Source organism: Suncus etruscus, chromosome 15 (genome assembly GCF_024139225.1).
Source record: "Suncus etruscus isolate mSunEtr1 chromosome 15, mSunEtr1.pri.cur, whole genome shotgun sequence".
In the NCBI taxonomy this organism is placed as follows: Eukaryota; Metazoa; Chordata; class Mammalia; order Eulipotyphla; family Soricidae; genus Suncus; species Suncus etruscus.
Window position 1 is genome coordinate 16,639,947 of NC_064862.1, and position 26,133 is coordinate 16,666,079.

Sequence of the window (26,133 nt, forward strand, 5' to 3'; positions counted from 1 at the left end):
TATAATAATACAACAGTTTAATGAAGGAAACCTAAAGCACGCTTTTCTAATGGTCAGTTTGATTCTGAGCAGATGTTTGATTATATTTAAAAATACAGTAAAAGAAACCAAATGTGTAAAGATAAGTGGTTTTTCATTCCTGTTCAAATATTGAATATGGCCCCTGTGTCAGGTTGAAGGTGTGAAGATACGAAAGCCACTGGTTTCAAAAGTACGTAGTATTGAAAAGGTTAAGATGTAAAGCAGCAGTTTTCTCTACTGAGCTGCTACCTGCCTGTGATCTCCAACTATTTCTAATCATAGTCAAATATTTCTAATCATTTCTACTCATAGCCAAATGTTTAAAAAAAATGTTTGCCAGTGTTTCTTAATTCATCCTCTTGGAAAATACCATTAATTTCCTGCCTTGGTACATATTTGATTCCTAAGTTCCTTCCTATTAGAAACACTTAACTATTTCTGACTTTCTCAATTACCTTTGTAACTTTGAGTAATATTTCATTAAATAATATTTAATTGAGTTCTTAATATCTTGTTCCATCTATACATAGTAAATCTTGAATACTTTCTAGAATGAAAGTATTAACCCATTATTCTTCCTAGATTGACTTTGTTTTTATTTTTTCTTTACCAGAGCTGCCACATAGATTGATTCTAAAAACTAAAAATATTTTCTGATTTATTTTTCTACTAGAATGCGAACCTAAATTTCAAATCTAAGTAGTGTTTTTATGAAATTATTTCTAAAGTTTGTCTTTCTCTACTTCTTAATTCTTCTGCTCTGATCCCCTTTTTACATTTCTCAGACTTTTCAAAAATTGCAGTTTCATCTATGAGCCCTTGCTTTGATGAATCTGTCCTTACTCAACCCATTGTTCCTCTCCAATCTTGACCAGTGCTGTTTGTGTCAAATGCTACTTTCTTAGATTTGGCCTTATGCTATTTCTGCCTTGAAGTCAGTATTTCTTAGGTCTACATCATTGCTGTTCCTTTTATTATTTTTTTTAAACTGTTCCCCTGCTTCCTTTGGAATTTGTTTTTAGCTTGTTAAGAAAGTTATGTTTGAAAACTTATTGTCCTTCCCAAATCCTTCTGTTGTTATTTTTTTAATTGTTAATAAAGCATTCTTTTTAAAATATTTTATTAAAGGCCCATGATTGACAAAGTTTTTCATTGTTGAAATTAAACATACTGCGTTTCAACACCAGTCCCATCACCAATGTCATATTTCCTCCACCAGGATTTCCAGTTTTTCTCCCATCATCTCACTCACCTCCCCAGACCGCTTCCTTGACAGATACACTTTTATGTTTGTTTGTTCAAGTTTGGATTTCTAGTTTTCATTGTTGATTCTCTGGTTTGTATATTCGGCTATATCACTCTTTTACACCTCTTATGTACTTGAATCCCTTTAATCCAATTCCTGTTGTATTCTATTTCTTCTTCCCCGATTCTCCATATTCTCTGGGCCCAAGAGTAGTCTTGGCAATGCCCATTAAAACATTGAATTCTCTCATCCATTTATTTTATATACCACGCAGAAGTGAGGTAAAAATCAATCCTGTGTTTGTCTTTTTTTGTGGCTTACTTCATTTAACGTGATATCTTCCAGTTCCATCCATGTTGCAGTGAATTACATGATATTATTGTTCCTGACAGCTGTTCAGTATTCCATTGTGTATTCCATATGCCACATCTTCATGATCCACTTTACCTATCAGAACGTTAGGTTGATTCCATGAATTAGCTATTGAACTAAGTACTGCAATGAATAATGGTGTACATATGTCCTTTTGAATGAATGTTTTTCCATCCTGTAGGTAGAATTGCTGAGTCATATCACAGCTACAGTCTCATTTACTCTTTTTCATAAAAGTTGAACCAGACCACACTCCTTCCAGCAGTGGAGGAGAGTTCCTTTTTAACACATCCCTGCCAACACAGATTGTTTCTAATATTTTTGATGTGCTTTTCTCACTGGTGTGAGATAGCTGTCTTGTTTTGGATTTTCCTAATAATAAATGATATTGATAATTGTGACTATTGGCCATCCATTAGTTTTCCTCAAAGAAGTCCCCATTCATTTCCACTCCCCATTTTTTATTGGGTTTTCGTTTTTCTTTATTGTTGATCTTAGTGAGTACTTTATATATCCTGTATATCAATCCTTTATCTGATGTGTTGATTGCAAATATTTTTCCCATGTATTTAGTTTTAGCCTGTGTTTCTTTTGCCATGCAGTAACTCTTTTAAGATGATATAATCAGTTTTGTTTTTGACTCTCTTGACTTTGCTAATGGTATTATATTATTAAAGATACCTTTGCAGTCAGTTCATGTAGCCTATATTTTCCTCAGTATGCCTTATTCTGATCTGATCTCAGATTTTTGATTCGCTTTGAATTGTCTTCTATATGATATATAAGATAGGAATTCACTTTTAAGTTTTTGCACATGGTTATCTAGATTTCTCAGGATCAGTTGTTGAAGACACTCTCTTTACTCCATCTCATAATTAGCTAACCATAAATGTGGGGTTTTGTCCTTGGACTTTCATTTTTGGTTTTGTTTGGGGGTTACACCTGACGATGTTTAGGTTCTGCACTATGGAACCACTCTTGGTGTGCTTGGGGATCATAGGAAATTTTGAGGATTGAAGCTGGGTTGGCTGCATGAAGGGCAAGCAATCTACCTACTGTACTGACCAATTGGTCAAAGTGTGAATCCTTATTCTAGTACCACATTGATTTAATCACTGTGGTTTTATTGTATAGTTTCAAGTTTAAACTTCCTAGTTTATTTTTCAGGATGGTTTTGGCTATGATTCCACACTATTATTGACTGTTTCAAGTCCTTGACAAATGTTACGTGAATGGGATAGGGATTGCATTGAATCTATGTAGTAGTTTAGGTATTATTGTAATTTTGACTATGTTGATTCTTCTAATTCATGGCCGTAGAATATTTTTCTGATTTCTAAAGTCTTGTATTTCTTTAAGTGTTTAATGTTTTTATGGTACAGATCTTCTATCCCTAGTTTAGTTGATTCCTATGAATTTGATGTTTTGGGACACTTCAATGGAATAGACTCTTAGGTTTCTCTTTCCTCTGATTTCTTATTTGTATATTGGAACACAATGAAGTTTTTGTGATTTGACTTTGTTGCTGGCCACTTTGCTGTGTGTTTATTGTTTCTAATAGCTTTTTTGTGTACTCTATGGTCTTTCATGTATATTTTCATATCATCTGCAAGGAGAGATAATTTGAATTCTTTTTCAAATTGGATCTCTTTGCCTTTTTTTTTTTCTTGCCTGATTGCTGTTGTTAGGACTTCTAATATGAGGTTGAATAAGAGTGGAGACAGTGAGGGGCCGGAGAGATAGAAAAGCGGGTAGGGCGCTTGCCTTGCACGCGCTTGACCTGAGTTCAGTCACCGGCATCCCACATGGCCTCCCAGCATGCCTGGAAGGCGTCCTGAGCAAAACTAGGAATAGCCCCAGAGCATAACGGGTGTGGTTAAAAAAAGACCAAAAAAAAAAAAAAAAAGAGTGGAGACAGTGGACATCCTTGCTTTGTGCCTGACCTCAGTGGGAATGCTTTTAGTTTTTCACTATTAAGAATAATATTGACAAAAAAAGGATAATATTGGCTATGAAGTTTTATATTTCTACATATATTTTTTTTCTTTAACTTCACCTGTTTTGGTTCTGCTTTGAATGAAAAACTAGAAGAAAAAGTCCTGTCTGAAATAAAAACTCAGGTCAAAACCAGGGCACAGAGGTTGTGTAGTCTGTCATTCTTATCCCCAAATGCACCAGCAATATAATATGGCATCATTCCTTTTTGCAAAGGCATACTAAAAAAGGGGAAATTTTATGTATAGAAAATCTACTAGGGATAAGAACCCATACATTTCATAATAAAGGCCACCTCCCACCCAGAACATGTGTCATGTGGACCCAATTTAGACTCCATATGATCAAACAGCGACCATCTAATCCCAAACTCCGGATCACAGACACAGTTCCTGCAATAGCACCAGGAACCACATTTCTTATGGGAAATTCCTAATACTGCTCTGGCACCAACTTATGCCAATTTTGATATGACATCCTGACAACAAGGAAATGGCAACAACTTGATCTAAGAGTAGTTTGTTCTATCTCATCACCTATTGGTAAGATGAAATCAGTTACCAGTGATAGCATGTATATTGGGTTTATATTGTCTATATAGTTTTCTACATGTGCAATCTTGCTTCTATGACTTGCTGTTGTTTTGTTTAGTTCCTTTAGTGCAGCTTGTATGGAATCTGTTATCCTCTGAATTAGTTCTTTTGAGTTAGTTAACTTTCTAGTATAATTGATTTCTTAATTTCACTGCTGATGGTTGCTTACTTTCCATTGCCAGTGCAGTACATATCATTAACTATGCTGGGGAAGATTTAAAAATTTTTAAATATATATATTAGTTTTTGGGTCACACTGGCAGCGTTCAGGGGATACTCCTGGCTCTATGCTCAGAAATTGCTTCTGGCAGGCTCAGGGAACCATATGGGATGCCGGGAATTGAACTACCATCTTTCTGCATGAAAGGCAAATGACCTACCTCCATGCTATCTCTCTGGCCCTCGTTAAATATTTTTAATTAAAGATCCATGATTTACAGTTATTGATAGCTGCATTTTAGGTAAATAATATTTTAACACTAGTTTTACCAACTATGTCAACTTTCCTCCTTTCATTCCTATCCCAGCCTTTATTATTCCTCCCCTCTAACTTGCCACCTTGAAAGGTACATTACAAGTTTAGTGATTTCAGCTTAAATTTCATGTTTCAGTGTTGTTGAGTGTGTGCTTTGGATTTATAGCTATACCACTCTTACATATTATTGGTATAACTAAAACCATGATCCCTGTTCCCTCATTATTTCCCTTTCTCATCTTCTTCCTTCTAATCCTTTATTTCTTTTCTTCTCTGTTCTCACTCTGGGGCCAAAGGTGATCTAGGCATTCTTCCTTTACTGCATTATATTACTCATTCGTTATCATGTATACCACAGATAAATGAGATATCCTGGTTTTTCTTCCTCCATCATACTTCACTCAAGATGTTGTCTTCAGATCCAACTAGAAATTGCTATAAGCAAATTGCATTATTTTATCATTTCTTGCAGGTGCATACTATTTCATTGTGTATATATACCATATCTTCATGCTCTTCATTTGTCCTTGAACTCTTAGGTGATTCCATATCTTAGCTAAGTAAAGCAATGAGTAATAGTGTGCATATGTCCTTTGGAATGAACATTTTATGTCCTCAGAGTAGATGGGTCATATGACAGCTCAATTCTGTTTCCTGAGGACTCCCCACACTGTTTTTCACAGGGGTTGAACCAGACAACAGTCCCATCAGCAAAGGATCAGATTCTTTTTTCACCAAATTCCCACCAACAAAGACTGTTTTTGTTATGGCTGGAGTGTTTTGATGAGCTTGAGGTTTTGCCTAAAGATCTCTTACTGTCTGGTGTAGCATCTGAGTTCCTTTGTTTCCCTATTGTTCTTTGAATATTATGAATGTTAATGGTAGAGCTTTAGACATTCAGTTATTTAAGAATTGATCTTTTCAGTTGTTTATAACAGAGGGCTATGAATAATACTTATATTGTTCAAATTATTTTTCTTATTACGTAATGCATTTGAGTATGACAAGGGAGTCTTAAGTTATTTCGTTTAGTTAACTGAGTTTTGACGGTATTATCTGTGAATGAGTTTACCTTTTCTAATCAATCTGTCTCTATATTAGTGGTGTCTACACTATCTTTTAGCATATTTGGCACTTGGATTTTGAGGATTAAAATTTCCACATGTTTATTTATCGATTGATCGATTTTTTTGACGTCTTTATTTTGGTGTGGAGATTAAGGTTGATGTCTCCAATATTATTTTATTTATTTTATCTTGTCTTTCTCTTTCTTTTTGCACTTTAGCATGATTTGATTTCAGAACCGAGACTATTGTGTGGTGCCTGTCTTTATTGCTATAGTGCTCACTGGTTATTTATTCGATATTTCTTTCTGTATTGTGTTTCAGTTACCTTTTTCACATCCTCTCTCAAACTGAGGTTGGAAGCTTCTAGAGGGACTCTGCCCATTTTCAGCGTATGTGACTTTTGACTTCTTTTTTTTTCCTCTTTATTTTGTACCCCAATCTATTGCTTTTCTTTCCTTCAAACAAAACCACATACCTCGATTTATCTAGCTCTGCCTCTTAAATAGAGGGGGAAACAAGGGAGGGTTCCAGGACCAAACAGATATGTGATCACTTATAGTAAGCCAGACAAAGAGGGGTCCACCTACTCTAGCAGCCCGGGGAGTGATGGTGGGATATATGGGTTATAGAAAGGGAACTGGAATGGGGGGAGGACATAGTTGGTGATGGGTATTTCCCTGATTCAATGTTAATATGTACCTAAAATACTACTGTGAAAGATATGTAAGCCATAATGGAAAAAATTGTGTTTTTAATCAGAAACTTTCTTTGACTTACATGTATTATTATTATATCAATTATATGTTATGTTATGTCACTATATTATGTTATGTTAGTTTACCTCATTATGTTAATCAATTTTGTTTCTTGAATAAATTCTTACAATAAAAAATTTGCATTAGGTAGTTTAACTTTTGGTTTGGGGTCACATAGGAGGGCCACCAGAGTTGATAACATGACGCTGTCCATTTCACCTGGGCTGATGCAAAAGGGTGATGCAAAAGGAGTGAGTGGAGTCCCTGAATGTCGAGTTATTAAATGAAAATGTCTCTCCTGGCATTTCTGGGCTACTGCTTCACTTCTTCTAGCAATAGTACTATTAGAAATAATTTTATCCACTTGATCCTTATTTCTGTGATGTGCACCTTTTTAATTTGTTTTATTGTTGTTGTTGTGTGTGTGTGTGTGTGTGTGTGTGTTTTTAAGGTGGCAGCCTCCAGGATCTTCTTTTAAAAGTGTTCATGTGGAAACTTAGTGACATATTTAGATGTGGGTCATTTATACTTACGGTATTTCCATTGTATTTCCACCCTTTATCCTTAGAAATCAAGAATATCTACTGTTGTTATTTCTTTGAGAACTTTTATTTTTTCTTATGATATTAGATTTTTTTAAAATAAAGAAATCTTTATATATGTTTTAATTATAAATTTCAAGTTCTTTATCTTTCAGTGTATCTTTTAAATTGTTTCTGGTGCTTGGGACAAATATATTTGTTCAGCTTGCTGTCCTAAAGCAAAGCCACTGCCCTACGTTTTTTTAGATTTTTTTTTTTTTGTCAAAAAGTAGTTCATTTATGTTTATTTCTATACTTTGAGTTCTTTCCACTGATCATCATTTCTAGCCTTATGTTAAAGCCACATTGCCATAATTGTAGTAATATAAGAGTTGCTTTTGAAACTGCAAAGTGTGAGTCCTTCAACTCTTTTCTCCGTTGTCAAGGTTATTTTTCCTATTCTGAATCTCTGGCATTTTCATATGAATTTTAGGATCAGCTTTTCAGTTTCTGCAAATAATTTGTGTTCGGATAGAGACTGCTGAATTCTGTCAGAACAATTCTGTGTATCACTTTGTACATATGTACATCAGAATATTGTCATATCACAATATTAAGTTCATTTTCTGAATATGAGATGTCTACTGTTTTTCAACAATATTTTGTAGATTTTAGTCTAAATTTCAGACAATAGATACATTCTTTTTGTTGTTGTCATTGTTTTTGTTTTTGGGCCAAACCCAGTGATGCTCAGGTCTACTTTTGGCTCTGAACTCAGAAATTGATCCTGACTTTGGGGTCCATATGGGATGCTGGAGATCGAACTGAGGTTCATCCTGGGTCAGCTGCGTTCAAGGCAAACACTCTGCAGCTGTGCTATTACTCCTGTTCATCTATTCTTTTTTCTTTTTCTTTTTTTTTAAATACAAATAGCTTTACATAAAGACCATATATCACATAGTTGACATAGTTGCTCATAAAACATCTGTTTCCAGGTAGGTAGGAACATTATTTAAAAAAGAAGAGAAAAAAGTACAGCAACAAGAAAATTTATGAAAATTATTGTATCTTATACTGAGGTCATCATTTTTCTTATTGCTAGTTGATCATTCTGTTACTTTTGTTTCTGAACATTAAATGGCTTCAGATCACATTGGAATCTACATTGGTGTGTTCCTACTGGGATGACAGTATTAAAATCTGAGTTGTGCTGCCAGATTTTCCAGGAAAACCAAGCAATGCTACTTATACTGTGACTTTTGTGGGTGTGTTATTGGCTACCAGGGCTTCCTGAAGTATGAGAAGGAGGACAAGGGGAAGGGTCCCTTCACTTGCTCCAAAATATTCAGGTGATATTAGTTCAAATACCAGCATACCTTGAATTTTGGTCAGATTGGTGTCTCTGTAGAGAGCTATAGAGGAGTAGTGAAGCAGGGTCACAGACAAAGCAGTGATTGTGAGTGATAGGTGCAGCAGGCATGGCTTTGGTAGGGTGTGACTTGACCCACCCTCTCCTCTTGAGACTGCTAGATTTCAGCTGTGTGACTGGTTATAAACTTTCATGGTTTGGTTTACAGCTCTTTAGAGTAGAGTGAGTATATTGATCTGTCCAAATGCATACATGGTGACTGCCTACATCTATTCTTAAATGCTTGACTCATAAGAAGATTAGAAATAATGTATTATGAAATGATAACTATAGAATTATTATTCTTCACCTTAGCTAAAATGTTATTTATTTGTTTTTGTGCCACACTCAGTGGTACCCAGGGGCTTACTCATAACTCTGTACTCAGGGCTCACTTCCAATGGTGCTTATGGGGCAAAATGGGGTACTGAGTTTGAATCCTGGTTTGCCACATACAAGGCAATTGCTACTACTTGCCACTGTACAATCTCTCCAGGACATTTATTGCTTATATTAAAAATGTTAATTATTCTATTCTAGTCAGATATATAAACATTTCTAACTATATTCTCATGAAGTGGGAATTGTAGAATGCACTAATTGCTTTTAGAAAGAATAGTTTGGATAGATTAGAATAATTCTACTGGCTAATAGATTACAACATAACAGAAGTTATGCTGTTATCTGACAAATTAAGTTGATGAACAGAAATGTAGGCATTTATTTCATTTGGCATGGCACTGTGTCATTTGGTACTTTTATTTGCCAGTAATAATAGGTTGAAATCTACCTTCCTGTACTTGCTTTATTGGTATGGCCAAAGTACTACCACTGTAATAATAATAACAATAATAATAGAAATAGTCATATTGTAAATTGTTATTATAAATGCCAGGTGTTTAAAGAGCAGGGTGCTATCGATAGGCTAAACAGTTCTGTTTAAATAGCCTGCTAGTTTATAAAATTATATTAGAGCTAAAGAGCCATTTATAAAATTTATAACAATTTAACTACCTCATGGAAAATACATATCATTAAGATTTATAGAAATCAGATGAAAAAATGCATAGAAAATAGGAATTTAGCTTCAGCCATAGTTATTTGGGAGAAGCAGGCAGAGCTGAGAGCCCCAGGGCCCTCTCCCTGGGATAGTTAGTTGAGCTGGATTGTCCAGTGTTCTAGCCCTGAGGTAGGTCTTCTTAGCCATCCATTCTCTCAGTGCCCAGGGACACACCCTGCAGTGCTAACAAAAAATGTTGAGGCCTCTTGCATTTCTAGCTTGTGTTCCAGTCCTTTGAGCTGTCTCTCCATTCATGGTTTAAGATGAATTGGTTCTAAGAAGAACCCTCTACTAGGAGAGGACTGTAATTGTTTTTTATGCTTTGAAAACCCTATCAATTGTGTTTCTTGGACAAGCCCAGGATGGGAAAATGAGGTGGACTAACTATTACTGAGTTTCTTCAGAAATTTATGTTACCCAGGAGGCATATTAAGTCCGGGATAGTTGCAGTACTTTGACAAAATTCTTACAAAATCCCATCCCTAAGCCTTTTCCCCTTGTCTGCTTTTGGCCAGGTGCTGCCTCCAGAACCAAATGGGTTTTGTCTTGTACATCTTTCCTAGTGGCTCTCCCATGGGGAGACATGCAGGGACAGTGTTTGAATCTCTCTTCCTCCTTTTGAGTTACAGTTTCTCCTCAGAGCCTGGGCTCTATAGATTGTTTTTATATTGTAGAGAGCTTTCTGTTTCCAAGAACTTGTTGACACCACCACAGATCTTGGAAATTGGTCTTTATTTATTTTTTTTTTCTGACCGTGCTGTTTTCTGTGCACCAAGTAGCTTGATACAAATTACAAAATTATATTCAAACTTGTTCTAACACATCTGTAGTTTTGCCCTTTTTTTTTTTTTTTTGTGATTTTTGGGTCACACCCAGCAGTGCTAAGGGGACACTCCTGGCTCCATGCTCAGAAATTGCTCCTGTCAGGCACAGGGGACCATATGGGAAGCTGGATTAGAACTGATGAGCTTCTGCATGAAAGGCAAACGCCTTACCTTTCTGCTATCTCTCCGGCACCCCTAACACATCTGTAGTAAAAGCACAGAGATCACAGAATTAATAGAAGTGCTATTGAACTAATAAGATTTCTGGCTGCTGTAACTGGAAATCTTCAGGATAAGGATCTCCTCTTTTTGAGGTTGGAAGTCTCAGCTTTTCTCCCTGGAGTTAGCTGTACTCTTCACAATATTTCAGTAATAAGGAGGTCAAAGCAACCACTAGGCCTGCAGTTGATAATGAGTTAGAATTGAGATGCAAGGAAGGTCAGGTGATGGAGACAAAGAACAATTCAGTATATCTCTTTTGTTTTTGTTTTTGTTTTTGTTTTTGGATGCCCTCAGGTGTTTACTCCAGGCTCTGCACTCAGAAATCACTCTTGGCAGGCCCAGAGGACCATATGGGGTGTCAGGGATCCAATCTGGGTCCTCCAGGGTTGTCAGGTGTAAGGCAAAATGCCCCACTGTTGTGCTATCACTTCAGCCCCAATTCAGAATATCTTAAAGACTACACAAAACAATACAATTTGGTTCTCAAAATCATGACTTTATTTTTTTTATAAGAATAGTGATAAGGAGAATTTGTTTCCTTACCTGTAAAATGGGATAACCAGTTCTTAAAGAATCAAATTTGATTATAAGACTTATTATAGAAATAGTATTTTCAAAGTTAAATTAAAAATATTATTATGATCTCTAAAAGTAGAATATGATGTGTGCACAACTTTTTTTTTTTTTTTTTTTTTTTTTGCTTTTGAGCCCAACTCCTCAGTTGTGCTTAGGAGTTATTCCTAACTGCACTCAGTAATCATTCCTGGAAGGCTCAGTTACAAATATGGTGCTGGAGATTGAACCACTCAGTAATCATTCCTGGAAGGCTCAGTTACAAATATGGTGCTGGAGATTGAACCCAGGTTGACTGCAGGCAATATGAGAACCCTATCTGCCCTATTATCTTTTTTTTTCTTTTGGTTTTTTGGCCACACCCCGCGTTGCTCAGGGGTTACTCCTGGCTAACTGCTCAGAAACTGCTCCTGGCAGGCATGGGGGACCATTTGGGACTCCGGGATTCGAACCAACCACCTTAGGTTCTGGGTTGGCTGCTTGCAAGGCAAACGCCGCTGTGCTGTCTCTTCGGTTCCCCAATTATCTTTTTGACCCCACACAATCTTTTTAAAACTCAGATAGAATTAAGCATTGACATTCTAATTTCCAGTGACAAATATCTCTACTTTTAAATTAACTCAGAGACTGTATTAATCTTGTTTCTTTAAATTTTTATTAAGACAGTGCAGTTTACAATATTGTTCATAATAGAGTTGTTTTAGGCATACAATCTTCCAGTACCAATCCTGCCACCAGGATTTCAGTGTTTCCAGGTTCCTCTCAACCTCACCCCGCCCTTGGCAAGTATATAACAAATTTATTTCCCATTGTTTGCTCTAGCAAAACTTAAAGGAATTGCAAATGGAATTAGTAGAAAATAATAAAAATAAATTTGTGATGATGATTGATTTTAACCAAATAACAATATAAATAAGATATTAATTCAGTAAAATCCCTTAGCAAGTTTGGCGTATGTTTCTTAATCTAGTAGAGGAAAATTATATGCACTCTTAGTGAGGACTGTACTTAATGCCACGTGTTGTTGGTAAGTGTCCTGTTCTTTAGAAAATCTCTTTTAATGCTTCTCGAAAAAACTGGGCTCAAAACTGAATTCACTAAACTGTTTCCTGTCCATGAAGCTCTGTTTTATTCCTTTAGAGCTGAATGATAATCTAGCTAGAGTATTTTTTTTTTTGTTGAGTTTTTATACTACATCTCTCTAATACTCCTCTGGTCCCTTTTATTTATGTACTTACTTTTTTAATTTATTTTTTTGTTTTTTGATTTGGTTACACTGCCAGAGCTTAGGGGTTACTCCTGGCTCTATGCTCAGAAATCGATCCTGGCAGGCTCGGGGGACCATATGGGACGCTGGGATTTGAACCACCGTCCTTCTGCATGCAAGGCAAATGCCTTATCACCATGCTATCTCTCCCGCCCCCTGTTTGTTTTTTAAATAATATCTTCATTTAAGCACTATGATTAAAAACATGTTTATAGTTGAGTTTCAGTTATAAAAAAAGAATACCCCCCCTTCACCAGTGCAACCTTTCTACCACCAATGCCCCCCATTTCCCTCCTCCCCCACCAAAGTTTTATTTGATAGATCTACTATAGATCTTAGATTTTTCCTTTGTATGTAAGTTCTTTTGTTATCCTTGTTTTCAGTATTCTGTGTCTTATCTTTGGATTTTTGTCACTTTAAATACAATATGTCTTGGAGTTTTACTTGTTGAGTCTATTTTTGATGAGACCCATTGGGTCTCTTAGATCTTGGTGCCTGTAATCTTCAACTCTGAGAAAATCTTGTCTCTCCTGACTTGTCTTCATGTTCTTCAGAGACTCTGATGCTTATGTTATTCTGGTAGTTCTCTGGTCTGCTGTTCATTTTTATTTATTTATTTATTTATTTATTTATTTATTTATTTATTTATTTATTTATTTATTTATTTATTTATTTATTTCTGCTTTTCATTTCTTTTCAGACTATTTTCCACCTTCCACTGTTTGCTAGTGGTTTTCTCCTTCACATTTTGAAACTAATAGAGAATAATTTTTTAAGACCTATCAAATTTTGTATTTTAATTTTATATATGTTTATATTTGTATTATACATAAGATATACACACATTTATGTTGTTATATATATTTATAGCTAGCAAAGAATAGCTAAGTTAGCCTTAAGTTAAAACCTAACCTGTATCAAGGAAAAATCCAAAATACTTTGATTCTAGCTCTACTTATTTCTGTTTGACTTGTGTAAAATTTCTTTTCTTCTGTTTCAGTTTTTTTTTTTTGGGGGGGGTGGTGTTCACACCCAGTGATGCTCAGGGGTTTTTCTTGGCTCTGAGCTCAGAAATCGCTCCTGGCAAATTGGGGGACCATATGGGATGCTGGGAATCAAATGGGATCCTTCCTGCATTGGCCTGGTGCAGGGCAAATGCCCTACCACTATGCTATTGCCCCAGCCTATGTTTCAGTTTTCTTATATGTTTATATGGAGGGTAATACACTACTTATGGAGTCTAAAGAGAAAATGAGAAAACATTTATCATATAATGCCTAACAAAAATGCTGTGTGTTTGAAATTGTTTATGCAAGATTTTAGAAAATACATATTGGAAACTTTTGTTAAAAATTGAAAATCACTGTCATAGACATCATGCCATTATATAACATATTTGCTTGGCTTTTGATTATATATTTATGCTACAGTATTTAAAAGGGATGCCAGAGGAATGAAAAACGCTCATGAAAATACTATCATTTCTAAAAACAGTATTTAAAATAGCATTTGTGTATTTTATAATTACCTGCAGATTTGGGCAAAAATTGATTAACTATTGATTGAGATTATTGATTGATTATTAACTGTTGATTAAAATTATTATTCTGCTCTATTGATTAACTACCTTTATTTATTTTAATTTTTGGATTACACCTAGAGGAGCTCAGGGCTTACCTTTGCTCTGTTCTTAGAGATTATTCCTGGCCAAAATACCACATACAGTGCTCAGGAAGGCAGCATGAAAGGCAAGAATTCTACCTTCTGTAATTATCTCTCAGGCTCCTTTCCTTTGTTTATTTTAACTAAAACAAAACAAAATAAAAACAGAAGCATGTAAAATAATTTTATCTGTACTTTCTTCCCTCTAGAAGTAACTATTGTATTTTTTTGAACCTGTGATCTTTTGAGACTTCTGATTATCTAGATTGATTATCTGATAAATCTAACACTGAGTGAGCAGAAAAGATAACCTGTGTTGAATATCAGGTCATCAGAATATGTAACACAAGCTCCTTAATTGAATTACTGACAGCTTTGGTCGCCCGGGAGTAGAATGTTATTGCCAACATGAGAGTGGGTCTGCTGTCATCCAGCTTCAGTTTCTGATTAATGAGGTGAGTAGAGTGTTTGTACCACACTGGTATATAGATTCTTTAGATATACAGGTAGTGTACATTTATTTTTGTCTCTTAAATTTTTTTTGAGGGGTGGGGCCATACCTGGGAGTACTCAGGGATTACTTCTGGCTCTGTGCTCAGAAATTGCTCCTGAAAGGTTCAGAAGACCATATGGGTTTCCAGGGACCTGGGTCTGCTGTGTGCAAGGCTAATGCCCTACCTTCTGTTTTATCGCTCTGACTCCTGTCTTCTGAATTTTTGAAGTTCATGAACATTTAAAAGTGTATGTTAAAAATGTATCTAGTTTTATGTTTTGATAACAGGATTTAAAAGAGTATAATGGATATAAAGAGTGAAATTTTGGGACTGGAGCAATCGTACATATGCTAGGGCACTTATCTTGAATATGGCCAACCATCTACACTCCCTTGAGACCACCAGGAATGATCCCTGAGCACAGAGCCAGGAATAAACCCTGAGCACCTCTGAATGTGCCGTGCCCCACCTCCCAAAAAATGGTAAATTTCATAATGTAAAATTTGTTCAGAGAAACTGATACAATGATTCTATGAATTTGTTTGTTTTTACTATCAAAGGAAGTGCTTTTTCAAATGCTAGTATTGTGGCCAGAAGATAATAGAACTTTTTTGGGTGCTTGACCTGGATTCCATTCCTTGTACCTCCTTTTTTTTTTTTTGGTTTTTTTTTTTTTTTTTTGGTTTTTGGGTCACACCCGGCAGTGCTCAGGGGTTATTCCTGGCTCCAGGCTCAGAAATTGCTCCTGGCAGGCACAGGGGACCATATGGGACGCCAGGATTCGAACCGATGACCTCCTGCATGAAAGGCAAACGCTTTACCTCCATGCTATCTCTCCGGCCCCATCTTGTACCTCCTTGATTCCTCAGCATTGCATCATATAATCCTAGAGATCTCTGAGCATCACCAGGTGTGACTCTGCAGGCTCCCATCATTGCAGTGGTGGCTTGCAATCCCACTTGAATGCAGAAGTTAGGACGTTGTACACATACAGATTACATAGTTCATTGTATCTGCTATTTAGAATTTGGGTGAGACAGCTGTGGCTCAAAATTAAAATACTGACAAAATTTTGAAATTTGGAGGATTATTTTTTGAAGAATTTAGTTGTTTGGCTATTTATAAACTCTGATTCTTACAGAATAATACTCTGCCTTGTATTTAAGGGAGCTCTTGTGACTGCCTTGGCTGATGATACCTTACATTTATGGAATTTACGTCAAAAGAGACCTGCCATACTACATTCACTTAAATTTTGCAGAGAAAGGTAAGAATTCTCTATTCCTCTATTTAGAGGAGATTTTATCAATTCAAAGTATTTTCCCTTCCGGCATCCCGTATAGTTCCCCCAAGCCTGACAGGAGCAATTTCTGAGCACAGAACCAGGATTAACCCCTTAGTGCTGCTGGGTATGACCCAAAATTCAAAAAAAAATTTTTCCTATTTTATTTACTACCTGTATGTACAACCTCAAAACTATGAAATAAAACTTAAAATGGTATATAATGAAAAGAAAATTCTCTTTACAGACCTCTTCGCCCACCCCTCCATAACCCCCATGTAGACACCCATTTCTTTTTTCCTTCTAGAAAATACTTAAAGTCTGAATACATACAACAAATCTTTTTGCACAGTTCCTTTGTTACATAAAAGGGATGGTATTACATATTCTTTCTATAATTTTTATTTAATGATATATCTGAAAGTTTATCCCATATTGGCATATTTAAATCTTTGTTTGTTTTTGGGCCACACCTGGTGATGCTCAAAGGTTACTCCTGGCCCTGCACTCAGAAATTGCTCCTTGCTTGGGGGGCCACATAGGACACCAGGGATCGAACCGAGGTCCATCTTGGATCAGCTGCATGCAAGGCAAATGCCCTATCGCTGCGCTATGGCTCCGGCCCAGGCATATTTAAATCTTAAACATTTTCTTAGCTGCAATTATTCTACTTTGTGGAAGTATGATAATTGAACCTTTATTAATGGACATTTATATCATTTTCAGTCTGCTACTTGTTTTGTTCTGTTGTGATACTATGTTGCATCTGCTATTTTTCCACATAAGTATCTCTGAAAGGTCAATTTTAGGAATAAAACAAATCTATATGGTTATTGATTGGAAGGGACCTATTTAGCTCAGATTATTAGTCTCACATTTTATTATATTACTATTGATATATTACTTTTCTTTTTTTCTTTATTATTATTTTTTAGGTTTTGGGCCACATGTAGCAATACTCAGGGGTTACTCACCCTGCTTTTTTTCTTGCAACCTTTGATTCATATGAAACATTTGGCATGAAATGACCTTTCCTTTTCTCCATTTGCTCATGAGTCACTATTACTATATTTAAGTACAATTTTATATGCATAATTTATCTGTATATTATGCATATGAAGTGTCGAAGTAAAGAAATTGAGCTTTAGGTAGTATCTACATGTAATGGGATTAATTTATTGAAACCACAGCTATGGGAAGACTGGCATTAGACTGTCTAATTCATGTTCAAGAATCAAGCGTGTTCTGTGATTATTTATGATTCTATAAATGGGAAAGACTATGACCCTTGGCTTCTATTTTCAGTGCATTGTACAAAGTTGCTAAAAAAAATGAGTCATTTGAGAAAAATAGCTTTTCAGACTTGATTTTGTCAACAGCTCGGGATGTCTCTATTGTGTGGTGGTCAGGGAAGAGAACTGGCATGAAGTCACTAGCAAAGTTTGCTATTGTACTGTATGTATTTTCTGGGAAGAGAATTCTTTCAGGTGACTTAAAAGTATCTTTAGATTGTTTGTGGTTTTACTTCTAGAAGAGGGCCAGAGATAAAGATGTTGATGGAAGGAGGAAGGGAAGAGTTAGTGAAAAGTCAAACCTTAGTTTGTTTATACCTGCTGGTAATAGGACTATACCAGCCTGTCTGCTTGCTGGGCTGACATTCTCAATTTTCTTGTCTGTTCGGTCTGCGGGGGATGGTACCCCTCCATCTATTCTAGTGGAGGTAGTGATGGGCACGGTTGTCCCAACATAGGTCGTACGGTATTGTCAGTCTCACACCCCTGCTAGATGGAAGTATATATCAAGCGGAATAGTTACTGACTTGTTCAGTTTAATCTGCAGAGGGCACTTACTTGACAATGGCAAGGAATCTTTCTGTTGCCACAGATGGGAGTTCCTGAATATTATATCTAGCAGTCCAGATATGCTATTATGTTACTAAATAAGTGTTATTAAATAAGTATTACTAAATAATAATGCACATATCTTCCATAATAAGATAATGATGTGGTTTAAAACAATTTAATACCTTTAGAATCATTATTATTGACATAATATCAAATAATCAAAAATAAAAAAATAATATCATTGGAATACCTTTGATATCTGTGGTGCTGTGAAAGTTGTCTTACACCATCATGTATTAAAGGGTTCTGCCCAGATGTAGAATTTTAGCATAAGAATACTTTGGATACCTTGTTTGTAGGAGGCACATGTATATTTCTCATGAGGACACAGAATATGTCTGTGTATAGCACAGCAGGTGATGCTAAGTATTCATGGAAAAAGCATCAGACATTTAGAGTCAGGAGTCATTGAAGGTGGATGAAAAGTAAGTCTCTTTGATAAGGTCCCTTTACCTATGATTTTTAAAGAAGTTTTGATTGACGTGGGTGAGGATAATAAGCTAGTCTGTTAGCACTTCCCTTCTTGAAACTAGAAGAAAACTTTATATCAAATGAAAACAAAAGATCTTTGTAAGAAATAACCTCACCAAAATTCTCCCAAACCTTCTTTAGTTGAGAGCTTGATGGAATACCTAGTTAGGAATTATGTTAATAGTGTACCCTTCAGAAGAGTAGAACTATTTGATATTGGTTAAGTCCCACATCCTCTTTCATTAGAGCACCCTTAGACAACCTGGACTAGAATATCTTCTTTGGCCCAAGTCCTCTGGGATGACTGAAATCTTGTATGGCAGCTTTGGACTTAACGGTTAAACCTTTAAGGAATGGGCCTGGTGCTTCATAGACAAGTCTATTTATATTCTGTCCAGACCAAAGTTAAAATTTCATTCAGAGTCAGGGAGGGAGAGATTAATGTGAAAGGAGCCTAGTTTTTCTTAGCACTTAGCTTCAGACAGAGATGGGCATGAAGAGCAGAAGCGTCCTCCTTTCTCTGTTAGTCTGTCCACAGCTCTATACACATGTTAAACTTTTCAACCCACGCTTTCTGTCATTCAGGTCTTTTCATGATTCTCTAATCCTGTCCTCCTTCTTATCTTCCTCATATGTAGGAAACCATTCTTTTCTTTATACAGCAGTTTTACATTTATATATATTTTTAATTCCTTTTAGGATAGACTGGGTTGTGCTGTAGTAAATACTATGAAAATCTTAAGAACTCAAAATAGTGGAAATTCGTTTTAACCATAAAATGAGGATGGAAGACAGTGTTATCATATATGGCAGAAGTTTTAAAAGCCTTTAAATGCTTTAATTACACCCCAATCTCTTTCATTCTCTGTAGTGACTGGAAATCCTCTAATCTGGAATCCTGACTGAGGTTCTGTCAACCTTTACCATATTATAGTATTTCCACTCACTACAGAGGGTAAAAAAAAATCACTGGCTGTTAATGGATAGCATATCATACCACTTATCAAGGACTAGATGACTTAACTGATAGACATTTATTTCCTCAGTTCTGGAGACTGAACATCTGAGAGCACCTGTTAGTTGAGTAGACTTGTTTTTGTTTTCCTGAGAACCTCTTTTGGCTTGTTGATGACCATTTTCCCCCTATCTTTCATTGTCTGCCTCTGGACTTCTACATTTCTGTCTTAATTTTTTCTTATAAGGACAGCATCCATATTGGACTAGGACCTACTACATACATGATGTTGCTTCAATTGTCTCTATAAAATTATATTTATTAAAAGGCGTATTTACCTTCAACACTCTGTATACAGCTTATTTTAACACTGACTTACAGCTTTTTCATTTTCTCCTAAGGATACATCTGTTAGATTTTTTAGAGAATAAAATAAACACTCATGCATTCTGAATTGATAATTCAGACAACACATTATGCCTTGGAATACATTGATAACAAGCATCCTGACTACATTATTTGTGGCATATTAGTGTTCAGAGATCTCCCCTTCCCTGGAGCCAACGATCAAGCCCAGGACATCACAGGTGAAAGGCAAATACTCTGTTGCAGAGCTTCATTTGTAACTCCTAAAGATCCTATAATAAGAATCTCTATCTGTCTCTTAGAGATAGAGATCTTTAAAGACATGAGGATTAGGAGGACCAGTCCATGGTAGGAAGCTTGCCACAAAGAGCAGAGTACAGTAAGGGAAGGGTCTGCTATGAAGGGACATGCATGGCATCCCTTCATTACTAGTAGTGCAAACCACAGTGTCAAAAAAGGAGAGGAGAGTGAGAATAAGAGAGAAGAGAAAGAGAGAGTGAGAGAGAGAAAGAGAGAGAAGTAAAATGCCTGCAGAGTCGGGGGAGGGTGGGTAGGAGAGAAGAGGGCATCAGGAAGGGTGAGAGGGAACCTTGACATTGGTGGAGGGAAGTGTGTGCTGATGTATGACTGTAACTCAATCATGAACAACCTTATCTGTGGGGAAAATTATAGTATGAACAACCTTGTAACCATGGTGTTTTAAAAAAACCAAAACAAAGAAACCCAAAGAAATGCAAATTATATGAAATGCAAATTATATGACTAGTGGAGTTATTTCTCAGACAGTAAATTCTCCATTTGGGAAAGGGCTGCTTCTTTAGGTGTTTCAGGAGTTAACTGCTGCCAGAGTATCAGGTTTTCTTAGTAGCATAAAAAAATTAATGTGGAAACAAAACTAATCTCTTATTACACTCTTATTATGATATTATGTAAATGTTGAGATTTACATATTTGAGGTTTCTAATTTCCTCATTATGTATATGAACAGGGTATTTGGCTAGATACCAGCCCTCAAATATCTCTGCAGGTTCAGAGATTGGGAGTTAATTCACTGCACATATTTAATAAGAAAAACAGTTAATTGTACTATTAGAAAAAATTAGAGACTTAGAATCAGAGTTTTTGTGGTAATTGCATCATATTGGCCAATATTTTTTCCTTGAATGCAGTTTAATGAATAAAATGTGCAAGCATTGTAAATAAGAGTGATTTAGTTGGAATGAATTTCATGAGTTAAGTGATAGGCCTCTTTGGAAGACAGGGAGGGATTTATTGTGAATTGAACTTTAATCTCAAGGAAAACTGGTGATTGGAAGTGACAAGTCAGCTAGCAAATTCTAAGTGTAAAGAACTGTGTGCTGATACACAATGATAAGCCACCATATCTTAAGAAAAGAGGACTGCTGAGTGACCAGTAATCTGGATTTCAATCTTGGGAGACCCTGAGTAGAGAAGTATTGATGCAGAAGTGTAGTACTACTATGACTGAATTTCTCACCTATAGAATCCAATAGTGAATCCAATGATGTTGGCTGAAACCATTCATTTTGTGGAAATACTGTTACAGAGGGATAAAAACTGATATTGATTTTGGTAACTAAAAGTATACTTTAGAAAATACTTTTAAATATTTTTAGAAAAAATGTGAGGGTCTAATCGACTGCTTCAGTGGTTCATTAGTTTCAGTGGTTCATTAATTGGGTGTGATCCTATTTTGCACGTTAGAAAGAGTAGGAAGAGATGCGCAAATGGCAGGTTTTCCTACTTCAGAAGAAAGTGGAAAGAGGTTATCAGAAAAAAAAGAAAGATCACTTTGTCCTGTCATCTTTTTTTTTAACAAGTGGGATGCTATTAAAAATGTGTAAAAATGTAGAGACCATCTTAAGAGAATGTAGTGATGGGAAGAAGTTTGAGGAGCATAATAGTGAAACCTCAGTTGCTTTGTATTGGTATGTTGTAGGACTTGTGGCCTTGAACACTTGCCAGGGTATGTTCAGAGGGAAGAAGAACAAATTTTGGAAATGCAGAGAACTGTTTAGTGATTTGTGGCTATGATGCTTCTGGTGCATCTAATGTAATGACAGTGAATGAAGTTTATTTATGACCTATACATTTCTAGAGGAAATTATTATTATTATTATTATTATTATTATTATTTTATTTTTGGTTTTTGGGTCACACCCGGTGTCCTGGCTCTGCAGTTTGAAATCGCTCCTGGCAGGCACAGGGGACCATATGGGATGCTGAGATTCGAACCATCATTTGTCCTGGATTGTCTGCTTGCAAGGAAAGTACCCTACTGCTATGCTATCTTTCTGGCCCTCTAGAGGAAATTCCGTAGTAGAAACTTCTCATATAAAATTTGAGTTGAGATGAGAGACAGTCTGAAATCAAAGGAAGGCTACAACAGGAAGGAGGGCAATACAACTCAATGACAAATTAGTGTTATGTTTCATGAAAAAAGGGTGATTTCATGCCTGGACCTGAGTACCACAGAGGCATATTTCCAAGTCTTGAAATTTAGTTAAGAGAAGCCCCAGCATTTGCCAACTTGATTTTTAAAACTTAACTTTCCAGTATTGCCCTATTTGAAGTGTATTTTGCCACTTTTCTCTCCCATAATTGAATGTGGCAATGTTAGGGGTAGATCATTTATCTCTTTAGTTTTATAGGTCCTCTGTTGAAAAGCTTTTATGCTTGAGAATTATAGTTCATGGGTTACACTCAAGACTCTCATCTGCAGTAATGTAGATGATGAAATTTGAAGTTTTTTTTGTTTTCTTTTTTTGGGTTTTTTTTTTTTGGGGGGGTCACACCTGGCAGCGTGCAGGGTTACTCCTGGCTCTACGCTCAGAAAATGCTCCTTGCAGGCTTGGGGGACCATATGGGATGCCGGGATTTGAACTAGCATGCAACGCAAACATCTTACCTCTATGCTATCTCTCCGGCCCCCAAATTTGAAGTTTTTGAGCTGCTAATACTTTTATGGAATTTTTGTACCTCATCGATGATAATCGCTTCAGAAGTTGGTGGTTTTGATTTGTTTGAATGTTTATTTTGCATGATGGAGGGAAGTAAACTGACATTGTCAGTTGTAGAAAAGATGATCAGAGGCAGGTTCCTGAGCTGCTATTTTAGGAATGAAAAGTGAAGAAGGGAAAAGGGCAGTGGGAAAGGAAGGAAGATGTATGTAATTCGTGGAAAGAAATGGAACAGTTCCCGTTTCTTTATCAAATTTCAGGTTGTATATGTTTATAGGGACATGAGTTTGTGGTTTTGAAGTGGGGGGTAAAAGGCAAGGTCTTTGGTTCCTTTGTGGGTCTGTGCCTCTTGCCATTACAAAGGGGATTTCAAGAGAGCCAAAGGAGGTAGCCATGGCAGATAGAACTACCAGATGTTGCCAGTGAAGTGAGTGCTGGGGAGATCAGAGCTGGTAGGTGTCTGTGCCAGCTCTTGTCGGGTGCAGTGCGGGACCAGAAATACTGCCAGTCTCACTAGGCAGCAGCCATGAGTTGATGCTAAGATGCCCTTGATCCATTGGTAGGAAGGAGTTTCTTTCCACCATATTTTTGGGGATCTGGGCTTCTCAGGCTTAGATGACATGATTCCTGTTTCAGGAAAGTCAAGAAAGAAAACATTCCCTGTCCTCCAGGTTTTCTGGTCTTTTATTGCAGAAAAGAATATTTGGAGGAAACATTGAAGCAGAAGTGGGGGGAGTGGGAGGGAGGGAGGAAGAGAGAGATGGGGGGAGAGAGACAGAGGCAGAGACAGAGGCAGAGACAGAGACAGAGAGATGCTTCTTTTGATTTTTATATACCCCAATTATACTCTGAGTAGGATGTATGCATATAACCCCATATAGGGTTATTTAAAGTGAAAAGAAAGTATGCAGCCAGCTGGGAAATAGGTGAACCTGGAATGGAGTGCACCAAGTTTCCAGAGAAAGCTGATTATTTGTATCTTGGAAGCTGCCTAGGTTTGAAGGTCTTTGCAGAGATGGGTTTCTGCTAAGGCATTAGATCATAGTGGTATATCAGACTAGTCTTATCTGAGTCTTTGGTCCTAAGGAATTTTCTCCTGAGGAGGTACAACCTCCAGTTTAAGCCTGGTCATCTGAAACCAGAAATCTGGAGTCTCTGGTTGGCAAGGAGATACTCCATTCCAGATTCTATCTTAATTTTTACCTGAATTGTAGTAAGTAGAAATCTAGTAAGAGAGAGTATTTTTTTTTTTTTGTTCTGCTGGTGTAATTTAGAAGACTAAGTAAATTAATGCTTATATATTCTGGAGAGACTTTTGACTTCAAGTGGGTCACAATTCATTTGGGAATTATTTTCATTTAAGACCACTTAGTCATTTTCCCCTCATGCAGAGTTTTGCTGGTTTAGGCTTTTTATTACCAGACTTAATATGGTAGACTAGGAAGTCTATGACCTTTCTTTGTTCCCTTTTTCCTCTCCTTCCCTTCCCCCTTTTGCCTTTTCCTTCCCTCCCCTACCTGTCTGTCTCCCTCCTCTTCTCTTTCCTCTCCCTTCTCTCTCTTTTCCTTCTCTCCCTGTTCTTTTCTGAATGCATTCATGGCATATTTATACTAAGATTAGAATGTTTGAGTGTGATATTAAATATATTCTATTGTAGAGATTATTGTAGTCCTGTATTGTGATATAGAAACAATAAAGATCTTTTTCAAGTAGCTATGACAGTTTACCAGGAAATATATATGGAACTACAGATAGAAGAGAAATTCTTCAAAGAGACTTATAAATAGTACTTGGTAGCTATTACTTTGCTGATTTTTTGTGGGGGAGGTTGCTGGATGACGGCCCTTTCTACCTATGATGGAGTGGGGAGGCCATGTGGTGCTGGCTGGGATTGGAATCTGGTCCCCCATACATTCTAGACTCAGCAGCTGCTGTTATTTTTAATATACCTCATGTTCAGTAATGCAGACTTAAATTTTCATATAATAATAGCTGTGTAAGGTACAATAAATTTTACAGAAGTATGAATTCATGCCTTTATATCTTGCATAGTAATTTATTTGATAAATTTTAATTGAGGCTTTCTTTCATGCAGAACCTTGATAATCTCTGGAGATATGTGGGCATTATAATTGTTTATGATAAACGAAAGAGCAAATTATAATGCAATAGGAAATATGATATATGAATGTTATGATGTAATACCCAGTTTGCAAAAATTTTGGGCAAGTATTTTAAAAACATCTTTCTGAAAAGATTCGCAGGATTAGTTGGAAATTCTTACATTCACAGAAAGTTGAGGGACATCCTATTATGTTCAGATACACATTGTGATATGTTTAGGGTACCAAATCAGATTAGATCTTGTGCATCAATTTGGTAAAGGTTCACTTCATTAAAGACCACTTAAGACCATTAAAGACCACTTAAGTTCTCGACCATTTCCAATATTGGGCAGCAACAACAGCAAAACATAATTTTTTACAAGATACTTTGAAAGTGAATTATTTTGGTCACTATTATATAAATTGAAGTATAGGTACAACTTTGTTGTGTTAGTCAAGATCCAATATAGGGACAGAAACCACAATTGATATTTTAAGCATAAAGGAACTTAGTTCAAGTTATTTGATGATATATTTGGATGTATTTTGAGTCTTAGAACATATTGTCTCTATTTTTCAAGGATATGAAATTGGTGGGGCTGGAGAGAGAGCATGGTGGTAGGGCGTTTGCCTTGCACACAGCTGATTCGAACAGATGGTGGTTCGAATCCGGCATCCCATTTGGTCTGTCCCTTGTGCCTGCCAGGAGCAACTTCTGAGCACAGAGCCAGGAGTAACCCCTGAGCACCTCTGGGTGTGACCCAAAAACCAAAAAAAGAAAAAGAAAGAAAAGAAAAAAAAAAGAAATTGGTGCTATTTTAATTATTGCTGTCATACAAATGCTTTTCATCATGTGCCATTCAGGGCAGATTTGAACATGTTATGTCTGGTCCATATTTCTCTCAGCTCAGGCCTCTGGACATTTTGGTCAGAAGAAGCAACACAGAAAAATGGTCTCTGCCTTATTTGTGATGAACCATTTCAAGAATATCCTATTAAAAGATCTTTAATCTCATCAAGTAGCAGGAACTGGGACTGGGAACCAGGATAGCTGTCTAACGTCAGCAGCACCAGAAGGCACCTAGGAAGAGTATTAAAGACTACTGAGTACCAGATAACAAGATCCAACACACTTTATCATTTCACATTATTTCCTTTGATGTACAGTCTACAAGGTTCTACTAAAGTGTGCTTACTAAGCATTCTGTTAGAAGATAGGAAACATTTAGATTCCTTCAAGTAAGGCCATGATGTGATCTTTCTTGCTTTTGAAATGATGTCTTGTGGCTACTTAGAATTGACTTGACAATAGAGGAAGATTTAAGTTAGACGGAGTATGGAGAGGAAGCAAGTCAGGAATATCTTCCTGTTTTGTTGATTAATCTGATAAATTCTCTCATTTGTTGTCCATTTGTTTATTTGACTGATATTTAATGAATATTTATTAGGTGCAAGGTGATGAAATAGGCTTATTGCTTCCTACTCCTTCCTGTGAGTTAAATTATAAAATTTTA

The 26,133-nt window shown here is 36.4% G+C and overlaps 1 protein-coding gene across 1 annotated transcript in view; it reads left to right on the plus strand.

The window, feature by feature from the left end:
* Positions 1-26,133, plus strand: part of STXBP5 (syntaxin binding protein 5) — a 190,851-nt gene that overhangs the window by 21,779 nt on the left and 142,939 nt on the right. Inside the window, exons 3-4 of the mRNA XM_049789323.1 lie at positions 14,435-14,516; positions 15,722-15,822. Coding sequence (XP_049645280.1) covers positions 14,435-14,516; positions 15,722-15,822 — 183 coding nt within the window. The remainder of the gene's footprint in view (positions 1-14,434; positions 14,517-15,721; positions 15,823-26,133) is intronic.